The sequence below is a fragment of the Pleurodeles waltl genome, chromosome 3_1 (assembly GCF_031143425.1).
Source record: "Pleurodeles waltl isolate 20211129_DDA chromosome 3_1, aPleWal1.hap1.20221129, whole genome shotgun sequence".
Lineage (NCBI taxonomy): Eukaryota > Metazoa > Chordata > Amphibia > Caudata > Salamandridae > Pleurodeles > Pleurodeles waltl.
This window is the reverse complement of record NC_090440.1, coordinates 862,662,471-862,675,618: the sequence shown is the minus strand read 5'-3', so window position 1 is coordinate 862,675,618 and position 13,148 is coordinate 862,662,471. Positions and strand designations below refer to the sequence as shown.

The following is a 13,148-nucleotide window of genomic DNA, read 5'->3' as shown; positions in this document are numbered from 1 at the left end:
GAGAAGGCGGCAGGATCAGCGTTACAAGGTCGCAGTAGTCGTCTTTGCTACTTTGTTGCAGTGTTGCAGGCTTCCAGCGCGGTCAGCAGTCGATTCCTTGGCAGAAGGTGAAGAGAGAGATACAGAGGAACTCTGATGAGCTCTTGCATTCGTTATCTAAGGAATTCCCCAAAGCAGAGACCCTAAATAGCCAGAAAAGGAGGTTTGGATACCTAGGAGAGAGGATAGGCTAGCAACACCTGAAGGAGCCTATCAGAAGGAGTCTCTGACGTCACCTGCTGGCCCTGGCTACTCAGAGCAGTCCAGTGTGCCAGCAGCACCTCTGTTTCCAAGATGTCAGAGGTCTGGAGCACACTGGAGGAGCTCTGGGCACCTCCCATGGGAGGTGCAGGTCAGGGGAGTGGTCACTCCCCTTTCCTTTGTCCAGTTTCACGCCAGAGCAGGGCTGAGGGATCCCTGAACCGGTGTAGACTGGCTTATGCAGAGATGGGCACCATCTGTGCCCATCAAAGCATTTCCAGAGGCTGGGGAGGCTACTCCTCCCCAACCCTGACACCTTATTCCAAAGGGAGAGGGTGTAACACCCTCTCTCTGAGGAAGTTCTTTGTTCTGCCTTCCTGGGCCAAGCCTGGCTGGACCCCAGGAGGGCAGAAACCTGTCTGAGGGGTTGGCAGCAGCAGCAGCTGCAGTGAAACCCCGGGAAAGGCAGTTTGGCAGTACCCGGGTCTGTGCTAGAGACCCGGGGAATCATGGGATTGTCTCCCCAATACCAGGATGGCATTGGGGGGACAATTCCATGATCTTAGACATGTTACATGGCCATATTCGGAGTTACCATTGTGAAGCTATACATAGGTAGTGACCTATGTATAGTGCACGCGTGTAATGGTGTCCCCGTACTCACAAAGTCCGGGGAATTGGCCCTGAACAATGTGGGGGTACCTTGGCTAGTGCCAGGGTGCCCACACACTAAGTAACTTAGCACCTAACCTTTACCAGGTAAAGGTTAGACATATAGGTGACTTATAAGTTACTTAAGTGCAGTGTAAAATGGCTGTGAAATAGCGTGGACGTTATTTCACTCAGGCTGCAGTGGCAGGCCTGTGTAAGAATTGTCAGAGCTCCCTATGGGTGGCAAAAGAAATGCTGCAGCCCATAGGGATCTCCTGGAACCCCAATACCCTGGGTACCTCAGTACCATATACTAGGGAATTATAAGGGTGTTCCAGTATGCCAATGTAAATTGGTAAAATTGGTCACTAGCCTGTTAGTGACAATTTGGAAAGAAATGAGAGAGCATAACCACTGAGGTTCTGATTAGCAGAGCCTCAGTGAGACAGTTAGTCATAACACAGGTAACACATACAGGGCACACTTATGAGCACTGGGGCCCTGGCTGGCAGGGTCCCAGTGACACATACAACTAAAACAACATATATACAGTGAAATATGGGGGTAACATGCCCGGCAAGATGGTACTTTCCTACAAATAGGTCTTGCATTTGCTTGAGTTAGAGCTATTGGCATTGTAAATTCATTACTGGACTTTTCTTGCCACATAAATTGGTCAACCATGCCTCATATTTTGGCCTTTTCCTACCACATAATTCCAGTGGCCCTGCATATAACTAAAGCACTTCCATTTACCTTTGTCCTCTATCTGCAGTCAGAAATGAAAATGTTGCCATTTAGCATCCTAATTTAAATCTGCCATACTAATTCCAATAGAATTCCTTTTTTCACCACTCCACCATCATAATTGCTGGCTGGCTAACACAATTCCCCCCAAAAAAGACACAAGACAGTCACAGAGGAGTAACACGAGAAATAAACTATAAGGGTCACCCAAACATATGAAGAGTGTTCATACAGTCATAGTGTAACAAGGATGTTAAGTTGGCCTGAATCATGGTCATAATTGCAAAGAGGAGAGAGTAATAAAACATATACAATTATCATGTAAAGCCAATAACAACCTTTGTCAGAAATAAACTTTTGGCATTAGACATTAACACTCAATACCATTTGTATAAAACATGGTCATGTAACCATATAGTTAACTCCTAGAGAGCATAGCACATTACACATTTTAGGACTACCAAGCCTACTGCAATTAAACTACAAACAAGGGCTTTAAAACACAAACTACTCCCAGCTGTAAAACAAAAGTTAAAACCATGAGAATTAAAAACCCACCGAATGGTGGGAGAGGCTATTATTTTGGGGTCCCCACTAACCTAGTGTGGGAACCCAGAAATGATACAGACAGAAAGAGAACATTGTGGTGGACATTTTGAAGGTGGTCTCAATGTCCTAGGACCACCACTGGCTGAGTTACAAGCAAGAATGTTCTGAAAGTAATGCCCTGCAAAGCATTATGGGGTGAGTTTTTGTGCCTGCGAAAAAGGGCATAACCACATGAAAAGAAAATGGCAGAAAGTAATGCAGTGTAGCCCTATATTTAGCCCCTAGATAGCGTAGTGCATCACACATTTTCAAGTCTTGCAGGCCTACTGCAATGATATAACAAAAAAGACCCTTAAGACAAAATTACTGCCAGCTGCAAAACAAATGTTCCAACGATAAAAGAACTTAAAAAGACACTGAACGGTGGGAGGGGTTATTATTTTGTGGTCCCCACTAACCTAGTGTGGGGACCCAGAGAGGATGTAGACAGAAAGAGCACATTGTGGTGAATGTTTTGATGGTGGTGCCATTGTCCTAGGACCACCACAGGCTGTATTATGACTACCTTCCTTGTGAAGGGTTGTTATGATTGTTGAGCACCAAGAAGATGGAGGGTTATTGCCAAGTAGGGAATCATTAAAGACTCTTGTAAGGACATCAACCCGAAATAGAGGATCTTTTCGATACCAGTCATTCGAAATCAAATCAGATGCCTTGTGCAATTTCATACCTTGAGTCGCTCTTGCCACTTCTTGTCTTAAAACAAAAACTGCATTGTTATGCAGTGCTCATGTCTGAGTCTCTAGAGGAATTGTACATTCTGTTGCAGGACTACTATTACCCTAGAAACCTTGAAGAAAGAAACGCTTAGTTGGGAGGTTCAAGGGCAGCAGTATGTCTTAAATGAAATAAGTGGTTACAGCTGAAATCTGTGTGTAACCTGCATGTCTCACAGTCTAAAACCATCAAGGCCATAACAGCCCCTCATCCTTCTGAGCTTAATATATTGAATACTCATAATTTGCACAATATAAACACCTATTATTTACAGTTCTATGGATTAAGCGTTGCCAAATGTGTTGTATTAAAAACACGTTATTCATCTATAATCTGCAATCTTCATGGTACATAACTGACATCTGGATCGGAAATATAGTATCTCATCAGTTTAACAATAGTAGTTAATGATTATGTAGTTGTTTCCCTGATGGCAGAGGAGCTCTACATGTAAATTCCATCATGATTAAGTCATACATTATGCTACTGCTCTGATGGTGAAGCTATCCTGTCTCTGGATTATCCCATTTGCCAATTCCAATATACCGATCATGATGGAATAGTCCCTTGTGCTAATCCCGTTATGGCAGAGTAATCCTTTACACTGATCCCATCACAATGAAAATATATCCCTTGTGCTGGTTCCACGATGATGAAGCAATCCCTATTGTCTGTCAATCCCTTTATAGCAGAGATATATTTTTACTGAGTTGAGCTTGGTAAAAGCGTCCATGGTTGTGCTATTTATTATGTCAGTCAAATAATCATTATAACAAGCAAATCATAGTTGGGCTATCTTTTGTATCATTCAGGAGACATCACTTGGGTGCTTTCTTTTGTACAAATTCCGTCATGGTTTAGCTGTCCCAAAAGCTAATCTCATTGAATTAATATGTTTGCTTATGCCGTCATGGTGGAGATATCCTGTGTGAAAAAGATTGAAAGTAACAGAAATTGTTAGCAATTCTGTAGCAGTCTGGAAATCGGTCATTCAATTATAAATGGATAATGTTGTATTTATATAGGCCCATATGTTGCTGTTGGAGAAAATATTATCTACAAAATTGTTTCTTTTACATGGCAGAAACATAATTGTTGGGCAGGATTTCATCTTCCACCAAGTAATTTACTGTTATTTTCTCTCCTGCAGACGGGCTCGCTTCAAGCGCTCTAATAGTGTGACAGCCGGTGTGCAGGCAGACTTGGAGCTGGAAGGGTTTCCCAGCCTCTCGGTGGCCACCGAGGACAAGGGCCTACAGTTTGGGCGTTCATTCCACAGGCATGCTTCTGAGCCCACAGACTCCAGCACGCAGTACTCAGTGTACAAAACAGTGCACACACAAGGGCAGTGGGCCTACCGGGAGGACTACCAGATGCAGTATGATGCCATGGAGGTTCCCCAGGGAGAGGCCTGGCTAGAGAGGGGCTCCCGCAGCTTGCCTGACTCCGGGCGAGCTTCTCCATGTCACAGAGATGGAGAATGGTTCATCAAAATGCTTCAAACAGAGGTTGAGCGGATGGAGGGCTGGTGCCAGCAGATGGAGAGAGAAGCGGAAGATTATGACCTTCCTGAGGAGAGTAAGTGTTAGACAATGTCTATCCCAATACATGCAGGCAAGAGCAAGACATATGTCAAGGCTACATTTATGATCCTCAGGCTCTTTGGCAAAATGCTTGCAATTAAAAATTGTTAACGATACCTGCATTTTTGCATAGGGACATGATGCTTTCACTTATTATCCACTACTGATACCTAATGTTAGAAGCAAAGGCATGTCCACCTTTTCCTTCTTTCCCAGTCCCAGTGTCCATCATTGGGTGTCGTAGGTCCCTCCTCCTTTTCATCTCAAGTTAACTAAAATGCAAGCCTTTCCCTCTCATCCTTTTAGTTACATGCTGCTATAATTGGCGTCTAAGGCCTATCTATTTTCTCATGATCTACTTCCATAAGGTGTCAATGGAGCTGAAGACGTCTCCATACCTTCATCATCCAATTTCACTGCCTGAAACTGTGGGGCTAAGCCTTATTTTTTTCCTCCTGATGTAATTCCAATGCTTGTGCCTTTGAGCTAAACCATGAGTTGGACTCTGAAACTCCCCAACAGGAGTAGATGTGTGGCTTTGTAGATTATTGTAATTGAAAGACTACTCTGAACATATTTCAATGTTCATGATCCCACCGTGATAAAGGTGCTTCGGAGCCACTTACAAGTGGAAGGATTCTAAGAATGAATGAATGCCTGGGTTCACTGAATGTCAGTAGCATGTACACAGTGAATATCCAGAACCAATCTTCTAGCTTAGGATTTATGAATAGCATCCAAGAATAAACCTGGAAAAAAAGTTGTTCATGTTGAGGCCTGATTTTTGTTTTCACAGTTTTGGAGAAGATACGGAGTGCCGTTGGGAGTGCCCAGCTGCTCATGTCCCAGAAAGTGCAACAATTTTTCCATCTCTGCCAACAGAACATGGTGAGCATTCCTTGATTTACTGTTGTGGCACTGATTAAATTAGAGGAATGCCTTTCATGGTCATAGCCTGTACTAATAATCTGTAGTTTTCTGCTTGGTGTGTTGCTAGCCTAAACTGAGTGACTACTTGATCATGTCTCCAGAAAATGTTTTAGATTTTGCATTGTACCCACTCAGTGGTAACCTCTGATTAGAGAAACATTTGGCGAAAACGTCTTTCTCCCAAATCCAGAGTTCGAATAGGGATGTTAGCCTCATAAAACAGAGTTAAGCGATTGGTGCTTTCACTTCTCTCACTGACTCATTACGTATAATTGAATGTCTAAATAGAAAATATATAATTTATAAACAGCAGTCAGATACATCGATTTCAGTATTACGTGGACGGTGACACATCAAAGAACTGCAGTTCAAGTTCGCATTGGCCCTTCTTTTTCTGGAAGAGACAAGGATATCATCAAATCATCCTTAATTTCATTGCGAAAAAACATAGATAACAGTAGGAGAAGGGGGACATTTGGTATACGATTGATTAGCAGATGCTCCTCTGGGGTTCAAGACTGTATGAATTCAATATTACAGAGTCACAGGTGAATAACTGTGGAAGCGACTATTTGCATTGTTTGGAGCAGTGCTTACTGTGTAAGTGTATTTTCTAGATGATACCTCAAATCTCTGTGTGCCTATTCCATTCACACTGAGACTTTCGTAATACTCAACAAACAGAACATTTATCTTATACTTTCAAAAGTTCAAAATGGTGCATAAAATCTCACATCATGTGCCAGTTCATAAAATTTCCAACCTTAGAATAATACACGGGTTACCTGATGTGTTGTTCATCTAGTTAATTGTGTTGACATGTATGACGAACATCCTGTTGTTGTCACTCCAGGTTTGGAAAAGTCTTTCTTGGCCTGGTGTTTTCTGTTGAATAGTGTGATGCAGGGTAAGTATGTTTGAAATTAGAAGAAAATAACTGAACAATCACTGAACTCAAAGCATCCCAGTAATTAAGTTAACTGTTTGATGTCCACGTGGTGACGTCTTTTTCAAATCTTAACTACCACTAGATAACAAAATATTGGGATAATTAAATTAAGATACCATAAATAGTAACGTGGAAAGGTAAAGATAATTTTAAAAAGTTCGAATACGGATAAGAGTAAGGCAATAGCGCAAGTTAAAGTGGTTCAGGAAATACAGTGTGGATGCATATAAATGAATAACAAGGGGATATAGGATAAAATAAAAAGATTGTACAGTGGGCATTGGGGTTCCTCTGTCCCATGAAGGTATAAAGATTGCAACGCTGCATGGAAAAAATAAAAAGGGAAGGGCACTTTAATTAAAAAAGGAAGACAGGAGGTTTAGGGGGATTCCCATGTAAATGACATGAAAAATATAAAAAAGTAAAATCTTAGATGTGTGCCAGGTTTTCCCGAAAAAGGTGATACACAATTTTTGAATATTACTAAAATAAAATTAAAACACTGCAAGCTCAGTCACTTGAGATTAACCTCAATATAATTAATGTTCCAAAGAAAAATGCATTGAACTGTCCAAGTTATGTTTCTCGTTTAAACTTATTGTTACTTGTTATCTAACATATGTCTTTCTTGGTGGATCCATTTAATACTATGAATTATTGTCATTACCTTTTTGTGTTTTATTCTTTGTGTCTCTTTATTCTTTTTTTTTATTTTCTCAATTTCTCTAGTTACACAATTTCTGTAGTGTGACTCTACCTATTTATTCTGACCAAGACTTAATAAGGCTTCATATGGTAGCCCATGATCCGATTTGCAAAATCAGACTATTTGCGATCCCAAAATTGCCTTTTTTTTTAATCTACCAAATCCAAATTGCAATTTGGTAGCTCGTTCCCAAATCACAATATTGGTTTGCAACAAAGTACTGAATCAGTATTTGGAAGGGGCATGTTTACGGAGTCTCTTCCAGATGGAATGGGATGTATTAATGTTTTGCGACTGATATCTTGTCACAAAACATCAGTATTTTGCCCACTACACAAAAGCAGTGGTAATCTATTCACAAACGGGAAGGCGTCCCTAAAGGATCCTTTCCCCTCTGTGAATGTTTACAAAAGCATTTTTAAGACTATGCAGTGGTCCCTTTGACCAACTTAGAAACGTTTAATGTATGCTAAACTTTTCGTTGTAAGTGCATCCTAGGCTGTATTTTTCTTTAAAAATTACTTTATTTAAATGCTATCACATACATGATAGTCTGCTGACGGGAGTAGGCCACCATTTCCATAATGACAGCAAATCATGGTAGGCCACAATTTGAGGCCTATCTCCCTATCTCATTAGTATTTGTAAGTTAAGATGAATTGCAACCCACTCCAATTCAGTATTTGCAAACAAATATATTTGTACATTGCAAAACACCACGCAGGAAATAAAAATGCTGGTTGCAAGTTGCATCAAGTATTTTGCCACCAGGGTTTAGTACATCTGACCCTATATTTGATTTCCTAGTCCACGTAGTATATGGTTTTTGACTGCATGACTATAGTTCTTAATTCCTTACATTTTTGCCCGTCTTTCTCTGCATTTGCCTCCCACCCCATCCAATTTGCAATCCTTAATTTTCATGCATGGATTGTTTTTCACCATTTTCTTCTTCTTTTATCTGTTCCACTTACCTGGGACTGTCTACTATATTGGTTATCTTTGCCTAGAGCCTTTTCCTGCTTCTATAGTCATCTCTAACCTCTTTCTTATTCATTTTCTATTTCATTTCTTAAATAATGTGCCTCCTTCCTGTTTTCATTTTTTGTATTTTCATTCCTATTATTTTCATTTTTTGATGATTTTGGCTTCCTTTTCTTTTCTCTTTACCTTTCTCCTCCTCTTATCTCTTTTGTTATTGTAACACATTTTTTTCTATGGGCTCTCGGTAGTATTCACGGAGAGAAAAGGTGTTGATAGGTGGTGGCCCAAACCTAGGTCGTAACTGCACTCCACTTGGTTAATCAAAATGTCCAACTTTAGGTGTCTGCTTGAATTCTTCTAAACGATGTACATAGAAAATGTGTTTTGTTGTATTCCTATCTCACAGTCAAGCTATGGCGACTGAGTGTATTATTCCAGCTCTTAGGAAGTTCTTCGATTACAGTGTATGAGGTTCATTGCTTTCAGCTTAAAATAGGGAACTGTTAAGTGAATGCAAAAGCCATCATGACAGCAATGCTTCTCTCTCTAATAGCAAAAGATTTTGCATTATAATATAATGCTTACTTGCAGTATAATCTATATAAGCATAGACATTTTTTATTATACAAATCCGGTGTTGTTTGCAATGAAAACCAATCTGTGTGCAAAGGAATGCTACTTAACACAATGACAAATATTGTTTTAGTAACGCACAACAAATATTATACAATACTTACATACGTTTCTTGACCATAGTGCAGTCATCCCTTCTTTCTTGTAGTGCTGTTGCTTTTAATGTTCAAGGGTGTGCTTCTTCGATGCTGCTGAATCTGTAGCTTATTATTGCCAATATCCTGTGCACAAGCAGCCACATCTAGCAGGCTGGACCCTAAGTGCCACAGGGAGTGACCTCCACCGTCCCCTGTAAGCAGAGCAGCACTGCCCACTGCGTGTCATACCTGCTGTTTGCTCCATCTGTTTATATTTTGTAACAGCAAATACCACCGGCTGTATATCCAGGTGGCCCACCACTCGTCTCACAGCACAGCCACAGAGCGCTGTCAACTAGCAACATGTTAATGGTGGCATCTGTTCAGCTTTCGAGAAATGAATAAAGAGTACCGACTGCCACACAACTGGGTCAACTACCATTGCATTCACAGCACAGCCCAAGCGCAATGCTGGCTGCTGTTACCATCATTGACGTGATGTCTATGTTACGTCACCCAAACATTACTGCAATCTGTATAATTCATATTTGTATGCCTGCATTTCTTCTACTCTGTGAGTAGAGAAGGGCTGTCCTTTGTTGTTATGCGTTGAATATAAAGAGCTTCTAGCCATAAAAACAACACGCACATGAGTATAACCTCTTGTATAGACACACTGATATACACAGCCAGAGGCAAGGGTAATAGGTCTTGCCGAAACGTAAGCATTAATCTTAGCGCATTAAAGCGGGCCTATTGGTTTTGCCAATGTTTGCATAAAATGGACTATCTAGTAGCAGCTACGCCAGGCGGTCAAAGCTTACTGCAAGAAGTGTAACACTCAATAAAATCAATGTGCAGTCAGAGCTGTATCTTGCAAGAGGAATAAACGCTTAATTACATAAGATAGATATAGAACAGTTGAAATAAAGAACAGAAAAAAGAAGGTTGCAGTACATTCTGAAGCTGAGATACTGTCCCGAACCTTAAGGTACTATAAAATATTAGAAGTATGCTATCTTGTGGGCTTTATTTGCCAATATCTGTAAATCTTCGGTTCTAAGCTGTCCATTATGGGCTATGTTTCTCCATGCTTATATATGGCAGACAGATTGTTAATAACGCAATAACCATTCTATAATGTATCGCAGATTCTTCTAGATTCCTAGCCCCCTGGAGGGTACAACTCAGTGGCTTTTAACAAAGGAGTCTGATAATGTGACTGTAACCTGCAAACCCGCCATAGAAAGGTACAATGGGATTCCCAGCTTACAAAAAGGAAGATTTATGGTATGCAGTTCTCAAGGAAAAAAGTTCCAGGTCCCACCTAACATCAGAGATCAGGAGGTCGATGACTGGGGTTGGATGGCTAGGGAGAGGGGGGATGCTGGACGCAGATCAAGATGGACCAATTACACCCCCAACTTGTCCCCGAGTTCATTTTCAATCAAGAGAAGTGATGGTGCAGGATAAGTTGTAGCACCCAAAGTAGATCCTCTTCTGCTACCGTACCGTGGGTCAATATCCCACCAACAGCTGGCCATAATCTATTTTTGCTTTTGTGGGTGTACTCCCAGAACTGGGGAGCTCACTTTTTCCCACCTGCTGTGAACAGTGGTTTTTAGGGGTAGGGCTTACCCTCTATTACACTGTGATATCTCTGGGTCTGCACATCATGGGCAGAAGACTCAAATTGTTCCGGTATCAGTGCTTGCGTCAGCCACCGAGACACTCCTCAAGGATCCAATCTGAAAGTGAAATAACCCTGTATATCTAGTTCTGGAATGAGGAATTATGTTCTCAAAAAATTAGGTTAATGAGCAAAGGGACAGCAGAGGTTCTCCGCTTTCCAGTACATGCACTTCTTTCACCCTCATACGAAGCAACTTAGTCTTTGTCTTAGGAATCCTGATTAACAAATCTGTAATACATACTTACTACTGGGGACAAGCTCTGTGACAATCCCGGTGGCTGGCAGCTCCTATCCTATCCACTGCAACATCACTTTTTACAGAAGGGCACAAGAACAGGTTATGTCACAAATAAAATCCACAGCTCAGTCTGACCATGTCCCCGGCATATCTTCCCAGCCAAGCTGGCACTGGGGCGGAGGGGGAAGGCACCATCTCTTGACAGGAGTATTTATGCTAGGGAAACAATCCAGAGGAACTTTATCAAGATTACAGCCAGAAGTGTGTTTCTGCCTGTACAGAGTCCCTCCCCAAGTCTCCCGCTCCCCAGCACCAGCACCAAAAGACTTGTATCAGCCACTCACAGTTGCAATATAGAACGCCCTGCAGGCCCCCTGCTAGATGCACTGTATTTTATCTCACCTCGTGGGCACGATGGCCGTCAGTAGGGATAGGTTATTTTCACATTCTTCCCAGTTCATGACAAAAGAGGAACCTTGATATAATTTCAGGGATGTTTATTCCAGGAGTGACAGCCCATTGTTTTACACGTTCTTTGCTTCATTTTTCCCTTTGTCTCATTTTTCCTGCAGTTTTCTCTCTTCTTGTGTTTTGCCAATGTCTTCTGATTCCTCATTTCTTCTTTCTTTTCACTGTACAATTTTATTTTCCCTCTTCTTGGCACATTCACCTCTTCTTTTCTTTCTGTGTTAACTTTCAGGTTCTTTGTGTATTGCTTCATCGACATTCTCATGAATGTTATAGTATTTTTCTCATGCTTCTTGCTCTGTGTTTCCTTTTCAGTCTGGTGTTTATCTTTCTTTCATTTTTTTCCCTCACTTTTGTTGTAAAAATATATTTGGTAGCCCTTTTTGGAGCTAACTTGTCAAAATGCTCCTTTCTCCTCATTGTTATCCACCTCGTGGTAATTCCTCCTCAGCTCAGTAATGTATTTATTTCTGTTCTAGCTAGGTTTTTCCTGTTTCCTTCTTGCCTGCTCCACCTACCCCTCTGTGTGCTTCAGCTTTAGCTCTTAACACCTTCTCCTTTGTTTCCAGGACCCCAATGCATTTCCACTTCCCACCTCGCAGGATCTTGCTGGGTTTTGGGACCTACTTCAGCTTTCATTTGAGGATGTTAGTCTAAAGTTTGCAGAACTTCAACAGCTCAAGAACAATGGGTGGAACCTCCTGGAGCCAAAGGTACCGTTGTAAATAATGAATGAATGATGATGTTTGTGTAGCATAATGTGCTACCAGGGAAACGTGAGTGGTTGGGAGTTCCAAACTAGATGATATATTATGTTATCAAGTTCAGCCTTCTAGATGAAAAAGTATCTAGACAGAATCATGTGTAAAATCATGCTTTATTAAAGGACGAAAGAAGAACGTACCCACAGGTGATTGCCGGAGTATTCTGCACTGGAGTAAGCATTAGAAAGCATATCTCTGCAACACTGTAGAGACCATGTGAAGTTCAGCGCACTCTTGATTGTCCATAATGTTGTCCATGTAAAGTACTGAGCGCATTAGGGCACAAGATTTAACAAGATGTGTTCCCAATAGAGTGTGTTCCTAACGTAACTCTTAAAACTATGTCTATAGTTCTTTAACAACTGCAATGTTTAATGAAGATTACTGTTGCATCAATGACATGGCCTTTCTTTGAACTTTAACTATGATAAACGCCCAGGAGCTCTATCAGAAGGTTAAAGACCGTGCTACAGACTTATTTAAACCTCTGCCGGCCAACTTCATTGCAGGTGGTGTGGTGGATGCACTGTCTCTGCCGCCCCACCTGCAGGACTGCAAACAAAATTTGAGTTGTGTATCTAAGTTGATGGTCATTTTACTCTGAGAAATGGCTCTTGTGTCCACAGTGGGAGCTGCTTCTATAGCAGGATTACTATGCCCTCCCGATGTTTACTGTTTTCCAAAGACAAATCCCCCAAATTGGGGTCTGTGTTCGGAATAAATGTAGCTAATATCCTCTACGCTCAGGGAGCTCTATTTTAACTTATGGCAGACATTTGCAGATTTTCTCAGTCCGTGATCATCCTGCGGAAAAGGTGGCATTAGACACTGCAGAGACGTTGGGATCCATTTCAATGGTTTTATTGCAAAAGCAATCTGTCATAGCTAGAGGGAATAGGAAAAGAAACAGAGGAGAGAAAAAGAAAAGGAGAATGAATGAATGAAGTATGTAGAAAGGTGAAATCGAGAAACAGACTGGTGAATTGAGAATCGTGATAGGGATTGTATGTTATCCTTTTTACGAGCTTAAAACCGCTTTTAACACTTGTAAAAACATTTACTGACATGAAGTTCTTAGGGCCTGATGTATGCTTTTTGTTGGATGGCATGTGTAGCTGCAGATACACATGCTGTGCACATCCCGCCATCTGGTGTTGGG

The 13,148-nt window shown here is 41.3% G+C and overlaps 1 protein-coding gene across 3 annotated transcripts in view; it reads left to right on the top strand.

The window, feature by feature from the left end:
- Positions 1 to 13,148, top strand: part of DLGAP3 (DLG associated protein 3) — a 1,018,817-nt gene that overhangs the window by 978,160 nt on the left and 27,509 nt on the right. For all 3 annotated transcript variants that reach the window (XM_069223793.1, XM_069223790.1, XM_069223789.1), the window contains 3 exons: positions 4,115 to 4,542; positions 5,344 to 5,435; positions 11,795 to 11,938. In XM_069223793.1, the coding sequence (XP_069079894.1) occupies positions 4,115 to 4,542; positions 5,344 to 5,435; positions 11,795 to 11,938 (664 nt within the window). The remainder of the gene's footprint in view (positions 1 to 4,114; positions 4,543 to 5,343; positions 5,436 to 11,794; positions 11,939 to 13,148) is intronic.